Below are 24,578 nucleotides of genomic sequence, written 5' to 3' on the forward strand. Positions count from 1 at the left end.
CATGGTTAGCAATGGCAGTGTCCGCTGCTCACTGGCTCCACGTGGACGACTCAGGAAAGAGCCTGGGCCGGGGTCAGTAGGACTGGAGTGGGTATCATGGCCCTGAGGCAAAGAGTAGCTCAGATGCTGGAGCCAGGCTAAACAGGTTTGAACCCTTGGCAGCTTACATCACATCTCTAGGCCTCAATTTCCACATCTGTAAAATGGATATAATAACAGTCCACACCTCATAGGATTGTTGCAGGATTGAATTGATCCATACTGAGATTTGAGAACAGAGCCTGGCTAGTAGTAAGCAAATTTCTGACTTTGTTATGCTTATTGTGAACTATGTGCCATTGGGCATATCCATCTCACTCACCCATTTCTGCAGCAATTGAACATCTTAGAACCATCTTTACAGATATCTCATCAGAGACAAATGAGATGGCATTCAGGAAGTCACCCAACTGGAGGGGCATCCCCAGGCTAAGGAAGGGGTCCTTTTTGAAGCACTGAGCATGACCAGGGTCCGGGGGTGTCCCCTGGAGCTGTTGACAGCATGTGACCTCTGAGTCTGCATCCTGACTGTCTGGGCAAGCCACAGCTCTGAGCCTCAGTTTCCCCACTGATGAAGAAGGAGTTGTTAGTCATTGGGGTAGGTGAAGGAGTCATAGATGGCTGGGATTCAGTGTGGCTTCCCACCATGAGAGTCTGAGATTTTAAGATTACGGGATCATTTTCCACCTTCTTTCTGCCATCAAACCCTGTTCTCAGCTTAGAAAGCGTAGCTCATCTGAGTTGAATGGGTCTTATAAATTATTTATTGACAAGTCTGAGCTGATAACTGAGTGGCATCTCTTGACAGAAATAAAGGCGTTTTGATAAGAGTCGATGCCTTAGCCAAAGGAACAGTGAGCTTTCAGACACAGCAAGGGGCCAGGAAAGGAGGTAGGTGGGACTTAGGAAGGATGTTGCCCAGCTTGGGCCTAGAATCCCATTCTGGCCAGTTTCTAGGTGGGTCACCTCAGCGAATCACATTAATTCCCAGGGCTTCAGTTTTCTCACCTGTCAAATTGTGAAGAATGGTGTCTAATCAATGGAGCTGGTGTGAAATGCCACACAGATAGCCAAATGTGGGTCTGGTTCATCATAGGTGCTCAACAAAGGTTACTTTCTTTCCATGCTTCTCCCCACTGAAAAACAAAAACAAAACCCCAAGTGCCTGCCTAAGTCTGTGCTGACCCCCTGGGGGAAGTCATGCTGAGGGCTAGAGTTCACCACTGCTCCTTTCTGACCTCAACTGGTTGTTCTCTGTAGGAACAGGTGAGCGTACTTTCCAAAGCGCCAGCACAGAAGCACCACATGAAAGTCACATGGTTCTTGGCCACTGTTGGGAGCTTGCATTCATTCATTCATATTTACTGAGTGCCCACTACTTGCCAGGCCCTGGGGACACAACAGGAAACATGACAAAGTGCTTGCCTTCAAGGCAATTATTTTCTAGAGGGGCAATGGAGGTGTGGGTGTGGTGGACAGAGCCGATGATAAACAAATAAGTCTAACCTAGCAGGAAGGCTATGGAGAAAACTAAAGCAAGGGGCAGCCTCTTTCTGTACCTCCCAACAGTGCCTATAATTTAATCATTTTAATCATTATAATTATATTTTTAATTTAAGCACTGGTATGTGACAGGTGACACTGACTTTTTCCTATAAGGCAGGAATATTAAGAGTTATGGAAGTGGAGGTTGAGAGGTTATGTGACTTGCTCTGGTAGGGTTGAAATTGAACTCAGGTCTGCTCATTCATTCATCCCTCACACATTATGGTGGGAGTTGTAAACAGGGGGAGCAAGACAGCCATGGCCCCTGTCCCCTTGTGAACTGTTTTGGGCGGCATACAGATGTCGGATCAGCTCCATACACTTGCCTCAGCATGAGGCTGTCCTGTCCTCCAAGGTATCATGGAGCATGAGCAGGTGACATGGGACACAGCAGGAATGATAATAACAACAACAATAGCGGCCATTAACTGAGCACTCACTACATATGAGGCACTGTAGCCAGCACCTCCCCTTCATTCTGTGATCCAGTCCACTCAGCCCCAGTCCCATAATGTATAGATGCTGCTCTGCCCATTTCACAGAGGGAGCAACAGAGGCTTAGAGGCTAACAGGCCTCCTGACATTAGTTACACAGCCAGCCTGATGCCCAGGGCAGTTCCCTCAGTGGTCAGTGTTGGGTCGTGGGGGGAGGTTGGACTGGGTAGTGCTAGCCTAATGTTGGTGGGCAAGGTCAATGTCAAGGTCAACGGCAGGGGTCTACAGTGACCTTTTATCATCTGGAAGCATTAGACTTTGGCAGCCAGTCCCTGGGTCCCTGGGAGCTCTGAAGCCCAGAATGACTGCACCTCAGTGTCTCCCAGACTCTAGGGCACTGCCTTCACTTCTCAGGGGCAGTAAGTGCTGAGGTGAGGGCCAGCTACAGTGTTTTCCTGAAAATAAGACCTAGCTGGACCATCAGCTGTAATACGTCTTTTGGAGCAAAATTAATATAGGACCCAGTCTTATTTTAATATAAGACCGGGTCTTATAACATAACATACCATACCATACCACCAGGTCCTAGAGGTATTCACTTTTGCTCCAAAAGCTGCATTAGAGCTGATGGTCCGGCTAGGTCTAATTTTCGGGGAAACACGGTAGGTGGGACGTGGAATGCCATGGCCCATGATGACACTTCACTCTGGTCTGGAGATTCATCTCAAACTCACGGGAGGTAAATGTGTTGGGGTACAGCTGCCCTCCTCCCACCTCAGGGGATTTGATGGGGGCTTGCGTGGGAACAGAAGCCATCATCATTGTGTCTAGTTAGTCGTCTGTCCCTCATCATCTGCATAATCATGGGGCTCAGAGAGACCTCAGGGACTGTCACCACTCGGTGGTAGAGCAGCTGCACATAAGATTACCAGGAAGGGTGTTGAGTGGCAGCCCCGACCCACAGGGAGGAGCCTGGGAGGCAAGTCTCAGATGGTAGGCCAGGCCCCTCCCCTCCCAATTTGCATACTCCATTCTTGGTCTGATTAAGGGGGCTCAGTCTCCTTTCTTGGAGTCACTGACTCCCTGGGGACAGTGCTTGGTCTGCATGGGGTGTCCTGAAGCTGAATCTGCAGCTCAGCTCTGTAGCCCACCAGTTAGCTGGGTGGCCTGGGCAAGCCAGACCTTTCTCTTGGCCTCACTGTAAATGGAGATAAATGAAGACTTGTACTCCCTACCTCACAGTTCTCTTATAAGGAACTGTTACTATTGTCACCAATAGGCATTGTAATAAATCTAGTATTTAGAGCCACTTTCTTATGCCAGTCTCTGCGTAAATACTTTACCTTTGTTAATTTTTTTTTCTAGTCCTAAACAAAGTTGGTGGTTAGCATCCCTATTTTATAATGGAGGAACCTGAACACAGAGAGCTTAATGACTCAGCTGAGGTCACACAGCTAGAAAGCGGTAGAACACGGATTCCCCGCCACCCACCCTGTTCTGTTTTCACTCTCCATCTGATTATTCTTCCCTCTGAGGTCCACGAGGGTCTAATCTCACTGTTGGCTGTCTCCTCTAGTATATTGTTATCTGTGCACTTGATACTCTGTAGCAGTTTGCGCTGGTGCCCGGGGGTGGAAGGGTGGTTATCTTTGCTCCTCCGGAGGTTTTGGGAAATCATTGGCCTGGGACAAGTGTTCCCCCTTAGCTTGGGAGACCTTGGAATATGCAGGGGAATAAATGTAAGCCTTCAACCTGTGCAGAGGCAGGAATGAGGCTCCAGTTCCCAGGAGATCCTGGTTGCCCACCCCTCGCTCTCCCAGCTCCTGTTCTGGCTAAGTCAGACCCACTTGCTCGCTGTCCAGCTTTGTTGGAGGTGGGGGAATTTTTCCAGTCCACCCTCTCCCTGGGAGTCTATCCGTCAAGTGCTCTTTTCAAATGTCCTGCCTTAGTGGGACCTGAGGCCTGGTCTCTTGCCCTTGTGACCTCTGTTCCAAAGCTCCCTATTTTGCAGAGCCCAGCAACATGAGATGGCCACATTCTGCCCCTATCTGCGCTGCTGGTGGTCAGTTCTGTCTTCAACACGTGGCCCCAAAGTTCCCTGCCTTCCTGAGAGCCCAGCCAAGCACGGCTGGATCTCATGCATCATTTCTTAATTTCACATAATGAAAGCATTGGCAGGTATTACCCAGCCTCCCAAAGCGCCACACTAGAAGGCAAGCCTGTGTGTACGTCCCCCTGGAGCTACTTCCATTGAAGCAGCTCTGTCCTAGGCCCTCTGTCAGGCACGTGTTACACACATATGGCTTCCAATACAATACGATAATGTGTGCAGAGTCAGGAACCTGGTAGCTGTGTGGTAAAGCTGGCATTTGAGCCCCTGGGCTAACCGAGATGCCATGAATGTCACCACAATGTGGCCCTGGCACACGGAAGCCAGCAGTCCAGCAGATGGACAGGCCTACGTGTCTGCAGGTGGAGAGTGACAGTCGGGGCTGGGGAGAGGAGGTGCAGGTTGCTTGTGTCTCAGCAGCCCCATGAGGGAGGCCACGAGGTAGGTGACAGGTGGGTGGGAGAAGGGTGTGTCTGAGTGTGGGTCAGAGTGACCTGGGGCTCGAAGCCACTTGGAGGTGGCCTCACCCACCTCCTCCCCTATTGCGTAAGCCATCTCCATTCCAACATCCTGAAACACTTCTCTCCTATCACGTCTGGTCAGCTCCGCTTCCTCAGTGTGCTCTGGGCTCAGGGGTCTTCTCCTCCAAGGTGCCTTCCCTGCACCCTACCCCACGCTGGCACCAAGAGTGTACTTGCTGACCACCCGTCTGGGGCTCGTGCTGCACACAGGGCTTCCCACAGAGTGCCTTGGTTCACCTTCATCCTGTACAGTAGATGCTGCTCACCGCCCATTTTTCAGATGCAGACACTGAGGCCCAAAGAGGCTGAGTGTTGGTGGCAGCTCTCCTGCAGCCTGGCTACTTAGGACCCTCCTACCCCAGCACCATCTGGCTGGGCCATCTTCAAACAGATCGGAAGACCTGTGGGAAAGCGACTTCTCAGCAGCTCCCCAGACTCTCCACTGCACCTTCTTGTTGGTGTATTATACCTGCCCCTTTCCACATAACCATGGGCAGACCACTCTCCCTTTCCCCAGCCTCTGCCTTCTGTGTTGGACCAAGCCCTGCGGATGCAGACATGAAGGGGGCCAGGTCCCAGCCTTCTCAGGAGGTGCTCACAGTCTAGTGAGAGGAGCACAAAGAAGAAGAGGAGACGGACCTATGAGTGGCAGGTGACACACAGCAGTAATCATAGGGGCCAATAGAGAACAGGAGCTACTGTGACGGGCAGCTGCCCGGAGCCAGGCAGAGCTGAGAGTGGGAAATTGTTCTTTAACGTCTAATTTTTATTTTTTGAACATTTAATAAGAAAAAATTTCAACCACATTTTAAAGTTAGGATGGATTAATTTACAATAAAATAATCAACTTAAAATAGCAGCCCTTTTATTTAGGGCCAAGGAGGCCAATAGTTCCCATTTAAACAGAGAATTCCAAAATTCATATTTTAACCTATGTTTGATGGCACAGAAATATGAAAGTCATACAACTTCCACTGAGATCTTCTTTTCCCCAGAGTAGAATTCGTATAATTGCTCCTTAGGTCAGGATTCAGACTTTAAAGAAACACTAGTTCTGTTGTGAAATACCTACACTCCCCTGATAACAAGAACACTTTTAAAACAATTGTTATAGGGCAATTTTTAACAATTGTTAAAGTCTTACTGTTCTTTGTCGTCACCGTGAGAAAAGTACTACTGCAAAGTTCCCATTTTATAGCTGAGCTCACTGAGGCACAGGGAGGGGGTGTCCCTGGCTAATATTCCTGGCACGGACGCCCAGGCCGCTGGCTCCAGAGCCTGTGCACACTGTAGGTGTCCAGGAAACGCTGCAGTGTGGCTTGTTCCACAAGCTGTGAGCCCTGCGCACATGTACAGTTTACACCGCGATGCTGAGTGTGGTGGGGAGGGGTAGTAATGGACAGAGGGGTCGCTGCCGGAGGCTGGGCAACCTGGTGCCCAGTCAACCGCCTAAGGGTATGTTGTGACTGGAGGCTAGTGGGTGTGTGCATGACAGGGCTGCTCAGGCATCATCACAACCCCCAGACAGAGCTTTCCTGGAGGGAAGGAATGAGTGCTCAGAGGGTCTTTGTGGAGCTGTGACAGCGAGCTCAGCTTCCCTTCCTATCTGCCCGGCCTCCTCCCAGGATGCTCTGGACCTGACCCCTGTCCTTCCCCTTTTTTCCTTGCAGGGAGCCGGGAGGCTGCCTTCACCTATGCCATCATTGCTGCCGGGGTGGCCCACGCCATCACAGCTGCCTGTACCCAGGGCAACCTGAGTGACTGTGGCTGCGACAAGGAGAAGCAAGGCCAGTACCACCGGGACGAGGGCTGGAAGTGGGGCGGCTGCTCCGCCGACATCCGCTACGGCGTCGGCTTCGCCAAGGTCTTTGTGGACGCCCGGGAGATCAAGCAGAATGCCCGGACACTCATGAACTTACACAACAACGAAGCCGGCAGAAAGGTAGGCAGCCAGGGTGGGCGGGGCTGGTGGCTCCCACAGAAATGCATCGTACAGCTTGTTCACAGGGGCTGCTCTGGGGTCCCTGGTGATGGGCCACGGGGCACTAGCCTCCGCCTCATTCTCTTGACTCTGTCGTCAGTTTGCTTCTGCTCAGGATCTGTGTGTGGCATGAAGCTTGTAAGCTACTAGAGAGATCGAATAACTGAATCCTTGTTAAAACAAATTGGATATAACTCAGCAAGATGGGAAGAGGGATGCATGTGAACTCCACCCCTTAAGTCCACAAAATCATCTGTACAAAACTCTGATTGTGGGCAGGGGTTGAGGTGAGTTCAGTAGGATTCATCATGGTGGGGCAGGGCCACCAACATGTCACTGGTCATCTCAACCCAAATCTAGAGCTCAAAATAAAGGAGGTGACCATCTCCTCTTTATTGCCTCCTCAGATCCTCCTGGATTCTGGGCTTAGCTTAGAAGAGAGTAGGGATGTTCCAGGATGTTTCTAGTGGAGATGGCTGGGATCGAAAGGGGCCCCATCCCGGGAGAACGGAACAGATGGTATGCAGGTCCAGAGTACAGAGGAAGGCCATGGGGTTGAGGGGTGGAGTGGGCATGTCACACACAAAGAGACAGGCCCTGGTGAGGACACGCCTCGGCCCGGAGGCATGGAGTGTTCCTGAGAAAGGAGTAAGCTCTTTATCCCAGGAAGTATTTGGCAGAGGCAGCCTGACCAGTCATCTCAGGGTACCCAACTCAGTATTGCCTGGCTCAAGCAGTGCCTGGGCGGTGCCCTGGGGTTGGGAGTGGGCTCTGAAGTTCCTTTGAAAGCTGAGGTACTCACAACCCACCCTGGAGCCCCAGGCCCAGGACGTGCTGGGAGAGGACAAGCTTCGATGTGGGGTTGGAGGTCCACAGAGAATTGTGAGCCAGGGCAGAGGGAGTGGGAGGGCTCGGTGCTGCCTGGGTGGGGGACAGACCACTGCAGTGACAGGACTTGTGCTGACACCCCTGGGGGCCTCAGATGGGGGTGCCCAGTGGGACTAGGCGACCAAGGAATGCAGACCCCATCTATGGGGACCCCAGCTCGGCTCCAGCCCATTGTGACAGCAGGGATGCCAGCCCTCAGTGGCCAGACCCCCTTTAGACTCAGATTTTTATGTACAATCACTGCATTTTTAAGTGTTGGCATTTAAAACTGATAATCACTAGTAACTCTTAAAAATATAAAAAAGGTGAAAAAGGCTTAAACACACAAACCTACTGGCTAAGTGTGGGCTGAGCGGCCCCGTCAGGTGACAGATATACAGATCTGTTCTAGAGCACGTGCGTGGGCCAGCCAGTCCTCCAGCGCTGGATGCATCAGCTTCCCTAAAATCACTGGCAGCATCACGCCCATTTTACAGGGGAAGAAACTGAAGCAAAGTGGTTAAGGAACGTGCTGAGGGCCCCACAGCTAGTAAGCAATGCCAGAGTTTGAAGCCAGCGTACCTGGCTCTCCAGCTGACATTCTTTGCACACCACATGCTTGGTGGCAGGGTGGTCAGAGGTTTGCCTGTGGGCTGGCAGTGGACTGCCTGGGTTCAGATCCCAGCTGGGTCACTCATTCCATCCCAGGAAGGAAGCAGAGCTGTCAGGAGTGTCCTCTGGGCTGAGGTGAGGAGGGAAGGAGACAAGGCAAGAGAGCACTTAGCACAGGGCCTGGCACACAGTTAGGTCTCAGCACAGGGTGGGTGTGATTTCAAGTTGTGCAAACATGTGTCAGGCAGGAGGCAGTCTGTCTGGTAAGTGGTGTTGGGGGGTAGCCTGCACACCCTGCAGGTGAATGGGAGGGGACAAGCTGGTACTCCCGCCAGCCCTCAATACGCCTCCAGCCATCTTCCACTCCAGCCTCTGGCCACATCCTGTGTGTCAGAGCCTCCCAGGTGGCCATGGGGAGCCAACTGGCAGAAGCGCTCACCTGGCCTGCCCCAGGGTGATGTCCAGGGGTAAATAGCAAGGCCCTGCCTGGCCCTACCTGTTCAGTCCTGTGGCTGGGACCTCCTGCCTGGGGCCAGCACATCCCTCTGGGCTTCTCAGCTGTTCATTCCTCCTGGTTTCTGTGGTCAGATCACTCCTTAGGACACAGGTCACAGATCACAGCCTCCCTCCTAGCCTTGAAGCTCTCACTCCCTGGGGGCTGATGAAGGAAAACAACTGCCTTCCCTCTTCCAACCACAGTTTCCTCACCTGTGGCTTCCTGGTTGGGCCACTGGGAGAACTAAAGAAGAGAATTCCTAGTGTGGAGTAAGAACGATTCAGTGCATATCAAATGGGAGAGGGTTTGATAAGCCACACAGCTCCAGCCGGCGTGAGGGCCGTGGTTGCTGTTCAGGGCAGCTCTTGGGTGGTGCAGACTGTAGAAACTGTCAGAGTCGTATGACCAATCTCAGCGGGTTTCCTGGAGGAGGTGGACCCCAAAAGATGAGTGAGGTTTGCCTAAGAAGGGAAGAGAGGGGAAGGCAACCCAGCTCTGGTGTGGGCAGGTAGTGGGACTTGGGGCAAGTTCAGGGGACCAGACTGGCTGATCTGTGGATCCCTGATGGGATAACAGCAGTAACAGCAGCTGGGAAGCCTGCACAGTCACCTGCCAGGCCGAGTGAGGGCCTTGCTTTCTCCCCCCAGACTTTTCTGTGGCTGCACTTCAGGTTTCAGCTGAGAAGTCCCTTCCTCAGACAAGCTTCCCTGTCAATTCCTTCGTAGCCTTTCCTTGGATGTCACCTTGCTCCTGGGCTTTCTCCCCACCCCCAGACCATAAACTTGAGGGGGACAGAGACCCCATGTATCTCATTCACAGCTGCACCCCCCAGGCTGGCATACAGAGTTGATCTATATATGTACAGAGTGAATGGCTGAGTACCTGGGGTCATTGGGGAGCCACTGATGGTTCTAGAACAGGGAAGGGGCAGAAGTCACAGACACTGACCCCAGGGAGGCATAGTGAGGCCACGGGCGGTACCAGGGCGGGAGCCGTCTGGACTAGAGCCATCTGGGCCGTTCCAGCTCAGGGAAACTAGCCGAAGGGCTCTCCCTCCACCCATCTGCTTCCACTCTGGTTTGTGAGGATCGTTGTAGATGGAACAGCATTCCAACCTGACGCTATGTGTTTTCCAGAGCTAAGATGTGGAATTTGGGACTCTGCAGTGTATACAGGGAAAGACCTGGCCAACTACCTTTGTGGTGTGGGAGTGCAAACAGAGGTCCAGTGAAAGTCTCAACTGGCCCTTGGGCACCCAGGGCAGTGGCTACAGTGCTCAACCAGAGCACAGCAGGAAGCTGGTCTCCCATCCTAGCCCTGGGGTGGCCAGACCCTCACTCTCTGCCACAGGGCATCCGAAGAGTCCAGACACATATCCAAGTGGTCAGGAACAAGGACAACCACCTAGGCTGGGGGAAATAAGGCTTAGTGTATATCAGCTCTGAGTTCCCCAATTGGGGTCTCAGTTTCCCCATCTGTCAAATGGGACTGTGATACTTGATTTGTTCTGGATCCCCAGGTGCTGGTCAGGGCCAGGTGACGGCACACACGGAAAATGCCCCAGGATCTTGCTATGTGCCATTTATTCTCCACCCCAGAACCTCCCCCTAGGTAGGCTTCTGTGGGCCTCACACACGCACGGCAGAGGTGGGGAACCAACAGGAGAGAAAGGGCCAGCCGGCAGCCGCTCCTGGCTGAGTGTCTTGGAAAGGATCACAGATGTGTTTATCACTGGCTCCCTCACTCCTGCTGTGAGGAGACAAGACTCAACCTGACGACGGGCTCTGGGGCTTGTTGGCAGCTGGTGTGCAGAAAGGAGGAGGCAGGGGAAGTCAGGGAGGGGCGCGTGTCCCAAGGGCCAGAGGTGTTAGCAGGCCCAATGAAGAGGATCCAGGGCAGCCCACTAACTCAGCTGGCAGAATACACACCGTGGAAGCATCCTGCCCTCACAGGTCTCCAGTCTGGGTCCAAGCCCCAGGCAGAGCCAGGTGCAGGCCTGTGGATGTGGGCCGCAGGGCTGAGGCGGTGGGGGCGCCGCTGGCTGTGCTGGCCTTCCCCTCATCGTCTCACGCAATGCTGTGGTCTGCAGGCTCCAATAAGAATGACCAGGTGAGGAGACAGAAATTGCAGCCTTTCCCTGTTGGAATTCTAGGGCCATAACTCAGGCTTGGATTGTAGAATATTAGGTTCACAGCCTCACGCGTGTGGTTTGCAGTCATGGCATCTTTGGTCGGGACGGAGAGAGAGGCATCAGAAGTGTTGGGCTGGAATCTTCAGGTGCTAGGATCTTTGCGTCTCTGAGTAATTTCTTTCCAGTCTTCTGGGCAGTGAGGAGATGAACTAACCATGATTCTTGCCCTCAAAATATTCAGTCTAGTGAAAGAGTCAGACAAGGGGAACAAAAATTACAATTCTGGGCTCACACCAGGGGGAAATGCCACACAGAAGGCTCAGAAAAGAGCCCAGAGGACGGCGTGGTTTCCTCTCAGAGAAGTCTGGAGGCCTCTTGGGGAAAAAGAAGGGACCATTAGCGGGGCTTTGAAGGATGAGTAGGAGTCCTCCAGGTGGATAAGGCAGGTGGGAAGAAGGAGGGCAGTTCAGACAGAAGTAACAGAATCTATAAAAGCATGAAGTCGGGCTGTGGGTGGGGCGGGCTCCGTGTGTCTGGGGAGAGGGGGGTAATGGACCACAAGGCTGAAGAGGGGGTCAGGCCAAATGCAGGGTTTTGAATGCTGGGCCAAGGAGCGGGACTTTGCCCCTATGTGAAGATTCCTGAGGACGCTCTGGCTGGGCAGTGCAGTGGGCAGGTCTCTGTCCTCTCCGGGACAGAGTGGAGAACTGAGTGAAGGGGCATAGGGAGGCAGCTGCTGTCCATACCCAGCACAGGCCTTAGGGTGGATGGGAAAACAACAGTTTGGGAAGCAGAATAGACAGGACCTGCCTTCGGTTGCATTGGGGATGGATGGGTGAGCACCACCCCTCACTGGGGTCAGGAACTGGGGCAGGGGGAAACCTATCTGGGCAGAGATGATTGGGGTAGCTTTGGATGATGGGGTGGGAGATCCTGCAGTCAGCAAGTGGGCATGCCTCAGGGGCCACTGGGGAGAGGTCTTGGTTAGAGCCACTTCCTGGCAGCTGCCAGCAGGAGGCGGTAACAGAAGCCCTGGTGTTTGGTAGGATTGTCCAGCTGTTGGATTCAAGTGGGAAAGCCAAAGAGCTTCCGGGAAGGGAGCACTGGGGCAGGAGGGCTATGAAAGCAGACCAGTCATGGAGGTGGGAGGAGAGTCAGGAGTGGGCCCTTCAGATGCATTCCTGAGCATGTCAGATGCCCCATCGGGTGCAGAGAAGCCCAGACTGTGCTTTGAGCTTCGCTATGTCCTAGTTCTGGAACCCCAGCCAAGAACTAGCCTTTTGGAGCCTCCGTGATGATATTACCTGGGCCACGCTGTGAAGGCCTTGATATACGCTGGGAGTAAAGGGTGCAGGGAGCTCTGGGGGCCTCAGGGGAGGGAGGGGCCCTCAGCCATCCCTTCTTGGGGATAGGGGCCCAGCTGGGACAGGGCTGGCCCCTGCTGGAATGTGCTGCTTGCTCCCAGGGAGGTGAGCTCAGGAGGATGGAATTCCACCTGAGTGAGAAGTCACCTCCGAGGCCCTGCCCAGCCTCTTCTCACAGAGGGTGCCGGTCTTGTCCCTTCCTGCCCTGCCCCGTCTGGTCTGGGTGCTCCTGGGAGCTGGATTACCACCCTGCCCTGGCTACAGGCAGGCCTGTGAGTCAGGGGCCATCAGGGACCCAGGTAGGCCGCTGGGGTGGGGCCCAGATAAGGCTTGCTCAGCTATGCTTCTCTTCACTGTCCTGAGGGCCACTTGCATATTTCACCAGATAGAGTGGTCAGTGGTGGTACGTCGAGGGCCTAGGAGCCAGGCCCTGCCAGGCCTGAAGCTGGCTGACCAGGCCGGGCTGTGAAGAGGCCTCCTCAGGCCACCGTGCCCTCCATTCCTGCCCCAGATCCAGGAGCCGGTGTGTGTTCTCACCTTCCCAGATGGAAAGGCCTTTAGCCAGAACTTGAGGGACTTGGACCAGGGGCATCCTTGGGCAAATGTCGTCCATTTAGGGCATTGGTTTTTTTCCATGGTGGGAGAAACTAATGCCCACCGTGGAAGGGTGGTCTCAGAAGGGTCTTCCAGGTCTGACATGTGTGGGTGGAAGACGCAGGGTACTTAGGACCAATGGACGCCAGCCTTGTCTGCACCCACACACTCCTGGGGTCCACCAAGCTTGTTCCTGTCTCAGGACCTTTGCACATGCTGTTTCCGCTGTCAGGAATGTTCTTCCCTCAAATCTTTGCATAGCAAACTCCTTCTATTTTTTCATGTTTCTGCTTAGATGTCCCTTTCTCAGGGAGGCCCTCCCTGACTCCCCTCCCCTATGTCCACATCACCTCTCTCTGTCTACTACCCTGCATTATTTTCTATGTGACGCTTTATCACCTTGTGAAGTTATCTTATTTACACAGCTCTTTATGTGCTCATGGCCTGTCTTTTCCCACTACAATGTCAGCACCACAAGGGTAGGGACGGCTGAGTTAACAGCTGCTTCCCTCTGTGCCTAGAACAGTGCCTGGCATATTTGTTGAGTGAATGAATGAAATGACAAATGTTTGCTCTGACCTTGGGGAATTTCTCAGGAGTACAGTTGCCAGATTTAAACAAAACAAAACAGTAGTTCTAGTTAAATTTGTATTTGAGATAAAACAAATAGTTTTTAGTATAAATATATTCCAAATATCGTGTGGGACATACGTATACTAAAAAATTATTTGTTGCTTATCTCAAATTCAAATTTTACTTGGTTTCTTGTACTTTAAAATAAAACTTCTTATGTTGAGATATTGTAACTTGACATGTAGTTATGAGAATATGGAAATATGCTGTGTGCCCTTTGCCCAGTTTCCCCAACAGCTTGTAACACTCGAGTGCAGTGTCACAGTCAGGATGCCACACACTCACGACACAGAACGCTTCCGCCACGAAGGCCTCTGCGCTGTTCTGTGGAGCCACATCGCCTGCTTTCCCTCCCTCACCCCGCTCCTAATCCCTGGTGGACTGATCTGTTGTCCATTTCTGTTATTTTATCATTTCAAAAATGTCATATAAATGGAACCACACAGTCTGTAACCTTTGGGGATTGGCTTTTTTCACTCAGCACACTTCCCTGGAGAGTCATTCATGTTGCAGGGGGTGTCACTAGTTCCTTCCTTCTTACTACTGGGTGGTACTCCGTGTCTGGATGGACCACAGTTTGTTTAGCCATTCACCTGTTGAAGGACACCTGGGTTGTGTCCAGTTTTTTGGCTATCACAAATAAAGCTGCCATGAACATTTGTGTACAGGTTTTGATGTGAACATAAAGTTCCTGGTGTTATTCTCCGGGAATGCCCCAAAGTACAAATTCTGGATCATATAGTAGTTTTACATTTAGCTTTGTAAGAAAGTGTTAAACTATTCCCCAGAGTGGCTGTGCCATTTTACATTCCCACCAGCAATGTAGGAATGATCCAGTTTCTCTGCATCCTCACCAGCATTTGGTGTTGTCACTGTTTTTCCTTTTTGCCATTCTGATAGGTGTGTGAGGTATCTCACTGTGGTTTTAAGTAGCATTTCCCTAAGGGCTAATGATGTTGAACATTTCTCCACCTGCTTCTTTGCCATCTGTGTATCCTCTTCAGTGCAGTGTCTATTAATGTCTTATGCCCATTTTCTAATTAGACTGTTTATGTTCTTACTGTTGAGTTTTGAGAGTTCTTTATATGTTCTAGGTGGTAGTCTTGTCATATATAGAGTTTGCAAATATTTTTTCCCCCAGTCTATCACTTCTCTTTTCATCCACCTTCATGGGGTTTTGGCAGAGCAAAAGTCTTTAACTTTGATAAGGTCCAGTTTATTTCCTTTTATGAATAGTGCTTTTGGTGTTGCCTAAAACTCTTTGCTCAGCCCTAGTTCCCAAAGATTTTCCCCCATACTTTTTTCTAAAAGTTTTGTAGTTTTACATTTAAATCTGTGATCTGTTTTTAAATTAATTAATTAATTAACTATAAATCAACAAAGGTTTATATCTTTCAAAAATTTATTAATTCAAATTTATTTTTAATTGTAGTAAAATATACACAACATAAAATTTATCCTTCTAACATTTTTCATTGCACAGTTCAGTGGCATTAAGTTAACTCTTACTGTTGTGCAGCCATCACCACCATCCATCTCCAGAACATTTCATCTTCCCAACTGAAACTCCGTACCCATCAAACACTAACTCCCTCCTCCCCCTCCTCCAGCCCCTGGCACTCACCATTCTACCTTCTGTCTCTATGAACCTGACTACTCCAGGGCCCTCATCTAAGTCTCATATAAATAGAATCACATGGTATTGGTCCTGTGTCACTGCCTTATTTCACTGAGTGTAATGTCCTCAATGTTCCATGACCCGTTTTGAGTTAACTCTTGTATAAGGTGCACATCTGAGGCCAAGGTTTATTTTTCTGTCTTGTTATGTGCTCAGTCTGGTGACTCTCCTCAGCCCTACAACCTCTGGAGGAGAACGGCCTCCGGACAGTGCTCAGGAGAACTGTAGAACAGTTTTAGAACCAGGAACTCTTCTTTCCTTGGGCCCATTTAATAGATGAGAGGCTGACACCAGACATAGAGGGCCCTTGGCAAGACCGCACGTACCCAGAGAGTGGAAGAGCAGGATTCGCCGCCAGGGCACAGCTCCCAGCCCGGCCTCCTTCCTGCTCCCTGTGTCTGGCCAAGGTAGCTGGTGCCGGGCTGGGTGAGGGGCTGATGTGGGGTCTGGGAGGTCCATCAGGGACAATCCTGTGGCTTGACTAGGCCATAGTAAGCGTGACCAAAGCAAAAAGCCAGGACAGGTCCAGGACAGGAGCTGCTGAGGAGACAGCAGACGGGAGCTGGCCCAGGCCCAGGTGGAGAACGCCCAGAAGGCCTGAGGTTTTTCCAGTTTTCTCTGATGACACAGCAAGGGCAGGGCCCCGCCAGGTCTGGTCAGTGATGCCACAGAGATATCAGTGGATAGTGCCCGGGAAGGGAGGGGACAAGATAAGGTATCCATGGTGGTGGCAGCAGCAGCAGAGCAGGAACAGACCTTCCCATGGAGAAGAGACACATCTGTGGCCCCCAGCGTCATGGAGCCTGGTCCTCAGGGTCCCACTTTGCTCTAGATGGGCTCCTCAGACCACTTCTGCACCCCCACCCCACCCAGGAAGCTCAGCCTGGGGTGGGGTAGCCTCAGTCACTGAATGGCAGAGGGAGCAGGCAGGACTGGGACCCAAGAACTGGAGGGATGAGGGATGATGCGCGTTTTAGCTCCAGTGAGAGAGAACTTGCTACCAGAAAGTGAGAAGAGGGAAGGCAGATATACTTTTGCTGGAAGAATAAAGACATGCTTCTGACATTAGCACTTGAAATGCACGTACTAGTTTAATCCCACAACAGTCCAACAAGCTTAGTATTTTCTGTTCTCTCCATTTTTGCAAATGGAAAAATGGAGAAACAGAGAGGTTAAGAAACTTGCCCAAGGCCCCCACAGGTGGCAGGTGCCGCCTTGGATCTGAACCCAAGCAGTCTGGCTCCAAACTCACCTCTTAACCACTGAACTGTCTCACCGGTCCCGGGGATTCCTGGACTTGAGTGAGTTTATCCCTACCCCCAGTTCTGACATGCTATGATTCTAAGATGTTATCCTAAGATTCTCAGATCCACTGTTTTGGGGAACTTAGAGACTGCAGTCCTCAGCCACCCCCTACCCCCCCCCAAAAAAAAGCCCTGATATCTAGTAGTTTGGGGATTGTGGATTATTGTGAGCTTCTCCCACTCTGGTCACTGTGGCCCTGGGACAGTCCTTAGGCTTCTGTCATCTGCCTGGGAGAGGACACTTCTGGGCCAGGAGGGAACTCAGCTGTATGGAGAGGAGAATTCTGCATGTTGCCCCTCCCCAGCAGGAAGGGAATCTGGGCTGTTGTGGGGCGGGGGGTGGTTTCAAGGTGACACTGGGCAAGGAATTGCCCTGACTAGGGCATGCCTGGAGTGCCCATGCCTGTGCAGAGACCTGCGGCACCTCCTGTTTTAAGGGAGTTTCTGGGCATGCTCGGTGGTGAAGGCAGCTTGGGGAGCCACATCGTCTTCCCCTGCAGAATCCTCCTGGGCGGTTCCCAGAACTCAGCCTGGGTGCCCTCAGCTGAGTGGGGACTTTTACCTGTGCTGTCCAGTATAGTGGGCACAGGCCACCTGTCGCTATTTCCATTAATGACATACATAAGATTCCTCATTCAGGTCCCCAGTTCACGTGTTGGTGGCTCCTGGCTACCATATTAGACAGCTCCATTCCCATCGCAGTAAGGTGTGTTGGACAGCGCCCGCAGGCTTAGAGCACACAACTTAGTGTGATCAGTAAGGGGACCCGGGAAGGTCTAGGCAGGGGTAGAGCCAATCATTTCACTTCCCTGTCTTCCCCCTCCCGCCGGCGCAAGGGGGAACGTCTCAAATAGTGGCCATCTGATTTCTCTTGGAAGGAATTCCCAGTGTGGCTGCTCGCCCTTCAGCCTGTAGCTCATTTGAAACCAACCCGAGGTGGGGAGGGGGCGTGTGGGGAGGCCCTGGTGGGCCTCCCAAGTGAGGTAAAGCCGAGCAGGCTCGGTTACACCACGGTGAGAGCAAGTCAAAAGGCGCCCACAGGGACAATTGCTGCCTTTGTCCTCAGGAGGGGGACTGGGACTCCTGGGTGTTATCAAATCTGCTGGGATGAAGGGAGGGGAGCCAAGGGTGGTGAGGAAGGCAGGCGAGGGGCGGGGCAGGACCGGTCCTAGAGGGAAGGAGGGAGGAGTGGGGCGTGGCTGGGTGCGGAGGAAGTGGGCGGAGGAGGCTGCTGTCACTTTCCCTAATTCTGAACACTTGTGTGTTCTTTGTGCTGCTAATCCAGGTTCTCTTCTGTTCTGAGAAAGGACTCTTTGCCTGACAAAGGGGCTTCTTTTAATTGTCACCTGGCAGTGTGCATTTAAGATGCAAATACTAGTCACTGCTCATAGTGGTGAGCACTTGCTCTGTCCCAGCACTCTGTCTACATGGCTTAATCCATTTCACTGGCCCAACAACCGTGGGGCTCCTTGTTAACTCCATTCTGCAGATGGGCCGCTGAGACCCAGGCAGTGATTGAGCAGTGCCCCAGGCTCCTGAGCAGTCGCAGCTGCAGCAGAGTCAGGGCTCATCTGATCTCAGGGCCTCCCAAAGATATCGGGGAAGGGGGACAAGCTCTGGGCCAGTGGGGCATGGGCAGTATGAGACACGCACTCAGCTGCTCTGTGTGCCCCTCTCAAGACCTGACACAACATGTGCCCACCCCATTCCAAGTGCTCTCCATAAATGATCTCACAGGGAAGGCCCTATTTTTTTTTTTTAATTTATTGGGGTGACAATTGTTAGTAAAATTACAGGGAAGGCCTTATTTTTGTTACTCCCATTTTACAGATAAGGAAAACTGAGGCACAGAGCAGTTAAGTAGTGTATTGAGGTTACCCAGGTAGAAAACATCTGAGCAGGATTCCCTCCCAGCCATCCTGCCTCGGGCAACCCATGCTCTATGCGGCCTCTTCTTAGCCCTCAATAGCGCAATAGCGTGTGTGTGTGTGTGTGTGTGTGTGTGTGTGTGTGTGTGTATTTGGGAGAGGCCTGGAAGGATTGGTAGTATTTTGAAACAATAATGATTCTAACAACAGTATTTTAAAAACATTTTATAATTTACAAAACCTTCCTTTAACACTTTTATGGCCTAGCCTCATAACTCTACTCCAAACGAGTGGCAAGCGGCAGTATAACTGTGTCCATTTTGCAGGCACGGCATCTAAAGCTCTGGCTGGGTGCTGCTCAGTCTGCTGGGAGGTGGCTCTGCAGGGACTGCTCTCCTGGGCTTTGAGAGCCCTGGGTGTGGAGGCAGGTCAGGGAGCACCTAGCCACGTCGAGCTCTTGACTCATGAGTAGATGCTGGGCTTGTGTTTCATGTGGGGAGATGGGAATGCAATGGCCGTGGAAAGACCTGTAATAAGAAACCCAACTTTGCAAGTTGTTTGCCACATGACATGATTAGTCCCCCTACTGCAAGCCTCAGTTTCCTCCTTGGGGAAAGGCCGATGGCAGTTTGTGCTTCTCAGAGCTGTTGTGCAGGTCGAGTGCAGTGAAGCCAGGAAGTGCTGAGCCCCTGCTGCCTGCGTGGTACGTGCTCAGGAAACAGTAGCTACTATTATGAATATTGCTGTTATTATTGGTAGTAGTAGTAGGAATTTTAAAGCCATGTGAGGTTTTAATCCCTAAATTCTACTCCTAAAGTTCTTTCTGGGTCTAAAACTCTGTTTTCTTCATGTACCTGCCACATAGCGTGCTAGGAGGACTTGGGGAGGAGATGTGCAAGAGGTCACTGAGATTTTCATTTTACTGAACAGAGAGGGTCACAAGAGGACCAAGCCAGTGTGATTCCCATGTTGGTAGTCCCCTCTCTAAGACAGGTGAGGTATCTGGGTATCTCAGTCGTGTCTGAGCAGCCACCTCAGGAGAGGGCCCTGCCCTTGCTCTTTGCAGCCCCATGCCACAGCTACTCAAGCACAGGGGCCCGTAAAATCCAAGCCTGGTGTACCCAGCCGCACCCTCCTGCTCCCTGCTGTCCCAACCCTCCTCCTGCTCTTTCTCCTACGAATGTGAATGTGCTCCTGCTTTGCCCCACCCTCTCAGTTCATCCCCACCACTCAGTTCAGGAAACAGCAGCTCTATCGTCCAGTTGTCTAGGCCAAAAACTTAGGCTTTGTGCTTGACTCTGTCAACCATGTTGGTTCTACCTACCACATCTATCCAGAGTCTTCCCCTTTCTAAGAACCTGCACTCCTGATGCCGTGGTCCAAGCCATCGTCATCTCCTACCTGGCGTAGTATACAATAGCCTCCTAACTTGTCTCTTTGCTTCCACATTAGCACCCTGAAGTCTTTTCAAATGTAAGATAATCATCCTCCGTCCACCCATAATCTCACAATGGCTCCCAACTCACTCAGAGTAGAAACTGATGTCTTCACATGAATGGCCGGCCAGTAAGGCTCTTCATGACTTATGACCCTCTGACCTCATTTCCTTCTACTTCCCCTTTGCTCACTCTGTTCCACCTGTTCTGTGCCACCTACACTGTTCTTCAAACACACTGGGTACATCCCTACCTCAGGGCCTTTGTACATGCTGTTCCCTTTGCATGGAGTGCTCACCCTCCAGATATTCGCCTTCTCACCTCTTCAAGTCTTTGCCAAACATCACCTTCTTAAGGAGGCCTTTCCTCACCACCCTATTTGAAATTGCCAGCCCTCCCCCATCTGCTTCACCACTTCCTGTCCCCTTCCATGTTTCCTTTTTCTACATAGCACTAATGACTACCAGACATAATATTCGTAGTTGGCCAAATGATCCCAGTTTGGCTGGGAAAATTAGTGTTTACTGTAGGAAGCCTCCTGTGGGAACAGCTCAGGCTCAGACAGAAGCTTTCTTCTTGCCCTTTAAACTCAGGAGTCTACCTTCAATATTTGTTCCTAAGGGCCAGCTTTAAATGTGGGTTTTATTTTTAAACACTTATGCAGGTCTTCTCTTACTCCAGGTGCTATTATATGTAATATATATATATATGTATAAACTCATAAAATTCTCATAAGAACCCATTTAAGTAAGTACTACTATTATCTCCCTGTTATAGATGAGGACACTTTTGCACAGAGAGGGTCACTGACTCCCCCAACATCACTCGATAATATAGAGCCATGATCTGAACCAGACAGTCCTGCTCCAAAGTCTACACTTTTGCTATATGCTTCCTCTCTTTTGGGCACTCATTCACTCACTCATTCATTAAATACTTCTAACATATCTTCTTTGTGTCAGGTGCGAGATTTTAGAGACCACCAGATGACTAAAATACCGTCCCTGCCATCAGGGAGCTCACAGTGTAGTAGGAAACACAGAACAAGTAAATAAGGGGAAAGAAAAAATAAATTCATTTAGCAAACATTCACTGACATCTACTAAGTGTCAGCCCTGGTTTTTTTAGGCATGGAAATCAGAGATAAATAAGGGACAAGGATAGATGGTCAAACCATCTGGGGGCTGGTTTGGATGGGTAGATGGTGGGTGGGTGGGTGGGTGGATGGATGGATGGATGGATGGATGGATGGATGGATGGATGGATATTTGGAAGGAAGGAAGGATAGATAGGTGATAGATAGATAGATAGATAGATAGATAGATAGATAGATAGATAGATGATAGTATTTAGAAGAATGGTTGGATGAATTGTTATATGGATGGACAGATGGATGAAGGGGTGGAGAGATGGATGAATGGATAGGTATTTGGATGGATGGATGGTTGAATGGATGGATGAAATGCTGAGCTCACTGCTGGTAAGTTGGATGTTTTCCCAGTGAGATCACCAGACCAGCTGAAAGAAATGATAGAAATCCATGCACTCATTCATTCAATAAATGTTTATTAAGCACCAAAGTATGTGTCTGGAATTGTTTAAGGCTCTAGGATTAGATAGCACTTGTCTTTATGGAGCTGAAATTCCAGAGGGAAAACAGAGGACAAACAAATAATCAAATATATCTACTGTCAGAGCTTAATAAATGCTATGATGGAAAATTAAATCAGGGTGAGGGGGCACAGATGACAGGAGGGGGGAATTTATATCAGGTGGTCAGGAAAAGTCTGAGAAGGTGAGTTCTGAACAGGAAGTGAGGAAGTGAGCCGTCTGGGGAGTAGCGGTTGAGATCCAGGGAACCGCAAATACAAAAGCCTGGAGCAAAGAGGCTCAGTGAGCAGAGTAAGAGAGGAGATGAGATGACAGGTGGGTGTGTTTAGGGTGGGAGGGAGTCGGGACTGGGGAGACAGAAAATTTCCTGGACCCTGTGAGGAGTGTGGGTTTGGTTGTGTCCTGGAAAGCCTATGGTGGACTTTGAACTTCAGCTGATTTGTGTTTGGAAAGACACCACCCTCCCCGCTCCCCTCTTAGGATTTCCCAGCCCTGTTCCCTCCTGGCATGTTCACCGCTGGGAGGCTGTCAGCATTTTAATTACAGCTCACAGTGCTCGATGGTTTACAACTCAACCATAAAAGAGGCCCTGGGCAACAAGTGGCACCTCTGAGTGATTTACTTGCTCACCATTTCCATATTTAGTGCCATTTAATGCCTGTGGGCCAAGTTTTCTGAGAGAAAAAGAAGGAGGAATTTAGGGGGAGTTAGTTAAAAAAATTTTTTTTAACACTTGTATCTATTTTTCTGTTGTTTCCTGAGATTATTTCCAACCCTTTAAAAAGTTACAGGATGCCAACTAATGGTGTATTCATTCCATATTGTTAATTTCTTGTTATGCTGCCCTTTTCTCTTGAAAGTACGTGTTTGCTTCCTGTCAAGAGAAAGCTGGTTTAAAGGACACCATGCACTGAGTGGGTGACTCAGGGGAAAAGGCATCGATTACCTAATATTTCACATATTCAGGGCTGGACTTTAGGTCACTTGCTCCCATTCCCTCCGGAAACAGGGATCCCACCGACCTCCAGCCAACGCATCTGCAAGTTGTCTCATTTTTTAATGTGCACATGACTCACCTGGGAAATGTGTGAAAATTCACCTTCTGATTCTGTAGGTCTGTGATGGGGCCTGAGAATCTGCATTTCCAGCAAGCTCCCAGGGGATGCCCTGGGACCACACTTTGAGCAGCAAGGATTTTGACCATCTTAGTCCCACAGAAATTTAATTTAATTTAAATTTAAAATTTTTGAATTTTTCTAGTGGCCACATCAAAAAATTAAAAAAGGGTAACATTAAATTTAATAATATATTTTATTTAATCTAATATGTCCCAAATATTGTCATTTCAATATGTAATCAATATGAAAATGCTGAGATATTTTAGGTTCTTTCTGTTTTTTTGTGTGGTTTGTTTTTTTTTTGTAGTAAGTCTCAAATCTGACATTTGCTTTACACTTACAGCACATCTCAGTTCAGATGAGCCATAGGTCAGATGAACCACAGTTCAAGCTGTCATATGGCTGGTGGCTCCCGTTTCAGATGGTGCAGATCTCACTCTGGCTTGAATACCTCTGGTGACAGGGAGCTCACTCTCTTATGGGAGGTCCATTCCATCCCTGCAGGCTCTCCACCTGAGAGTTGCCTCCTAGCACAACTAGGAAGAGTTTCATTCCCTGGGTCTCACGCATGTTGGCACCCTCTGCAGAGAACAGTCCTGAAAAAATATGGAGGCTCCGACCTCTTGAAACCCTCTCCTCCAGCTCCCTCCTGTGAGATGGGCACTCACATACTTTGCCTCAGCGAGCAGCCCTGAGGTGGTTTCTGTTGTCGTTCTAAGTCCCAGTTTTCTTGTGGAAGAGCCAGGCTCAGAGAGGTTAAGTGCTTTTCCAATGGTCACCCAGCTAAAAGCTGGCCCAGCTGGGACTCCAAGTCAGCATATTGAAAGCTCTTTTCCCCCTGTTGTGAAAGGCTCCATTTCCTTCAGCATGACCTGGTTTCAGAGGCCCTCCCAGACCCATTCCCCCTCAACCAGACGCACAGGACCCGCCTGCGAGGCGCTGACAGAGCCTCAGAGACGGCTAGGAGGGTGAGCATCAGGGGCCACAGCACTCCTGGTGTCAGGCCCGGAACAAAAACCCAAGTCCCTCTGAGCTCTGGCTCTCAGATCAGCCGCAGCCCCTTGTAGCTTCAGAGCAGTAACAAATCGGTTATTCCTCAGCCCTGCCCACCCCCTCCACCCATGGGAGAGGCCCACACCACCTCAGCTGGAAACTGCCCTGGGATAGAGATAACCCAAGGTGTTTTCCCAGTTGCCTGGCTGGAAAAATCCTGACTTCATCGGGGACAGGAAAACAGCTATCTCAGTGGAGGTGTCCCTGTGCCCATGTCCTATGGGCTGGTTGTGGGACAGCATGGAATCTCGGGACAGGCCAGCCCGCCCTCTCAGACACTGACACAAAGGGAGCTCCTGTTCTGGGGTGGACTCTTCAAAGAGCATCACTGATACCTGGTCGCCCAGACAGGGCCTAGCTGGGGTCAGGCATTTCATCCGGGGGTGGCCAGGGGCACAGAGGCTGTTCTGTCAACATGCCCTGGCTCCTGGGTCCTTCCTCTATGCTCTGCAGCATCCCCTTCTGTCCCAAATCCCTTCCCTGGGGGCTTCAGCCTTGGTCTTCTGTGGACTAAGTCAAGGCCTCTTCTGTAAGGCCCCGCGGTGAAGGAAATGGCTGCTGAGCCAAGGTGACTTCGTGCATTCGTCCATTCACTCACTCAGTCACTCACTCACTCAAATGCTTGCTGAGCATCTTCTCTGAGACCGGCCTCTTTTCCATGCCTCCTGAACAAGACAGAGGAGAGAGATGCATTTCTGGAGGTGGCATTTAGGCAGGGAGGGGAGAAGCAAGCAAGCCATCCTCAGATGCCCTGAGTGCTCAGGGCTGTAAATCAGTGTGACATGAGGGAGAATTGGTGGGGGCACCATGGAGAGGGGCGCCAGTGAGGGTTGCTTTCAGGAACAGAGGTGTCACATGCGGAGGAAAGAGCAGCCATAGAGGCAGACATGGGCATGGTCTGGGTCAGAAAGAGCTGTCATTAGTGACCACAGAGGGGATTCAGAGTTGTGCAACCATCTCCACAACCAATTTGAGAACTTTTCATCACCCCAAAAGAAATTACATACCGATTAGCGTCACTCCCTGCTCCCCTTTTGCCCCAGCCACAGGGAACCACTAATCTGCTTCCTGCCTCTGTGGATTTGCCACGTCCAGACATTTCATGTAAGTGGGGTCCTACAACTTGTGATCGTTCGGGACTGGCTTCTGTCACTCAGCGTAGTGTTTTCAGGGCTCATCTGT

At 50.8% G+C, this 24,578-nt stretch overlaps 1 protein-coding gene across 1 annotated transcript in view; it reads left to right on the forward strand.

Annotated features, from left to right (window-relative positions):
- The window catches only part of WNT7A (Wnt family member 7A), a 64,245-nt gene that overhangs the window by 17,457 nt on the left and 22,210 nt on the right, over positions 1 to 24,578 (forward strand). The window contains exon 3 of the mRNA XM_019753572.3: positions 6,321 to 6,592. Within this exon, the coding sequence (XP_019609131.1) occupies positions 6,321 to 6,592 (272 nt within the window). The remainder of the gene's footprint in view (positions 1 to 6,320; positions 6,593 to 24,578) is intronic.

The sequence above is a fragment of the Rhinolophus sinicus genome, chromosome 17 (genome assembly GCF_057876585.1).
Source record: "Rhinolophus sinicus isolate RSI-liver-muscle chromosome 17, RSI-T2T, whole genome shotgun sequence".
In the NCBI taxonomy this organism is placed as follows: domain Eukaryota; kingdom Metazoa; phylum Chordata; class Mammalia; order Chiroptera; family Rhinolophidae; genus Rhinolophus; species Rhinolophus sinicus.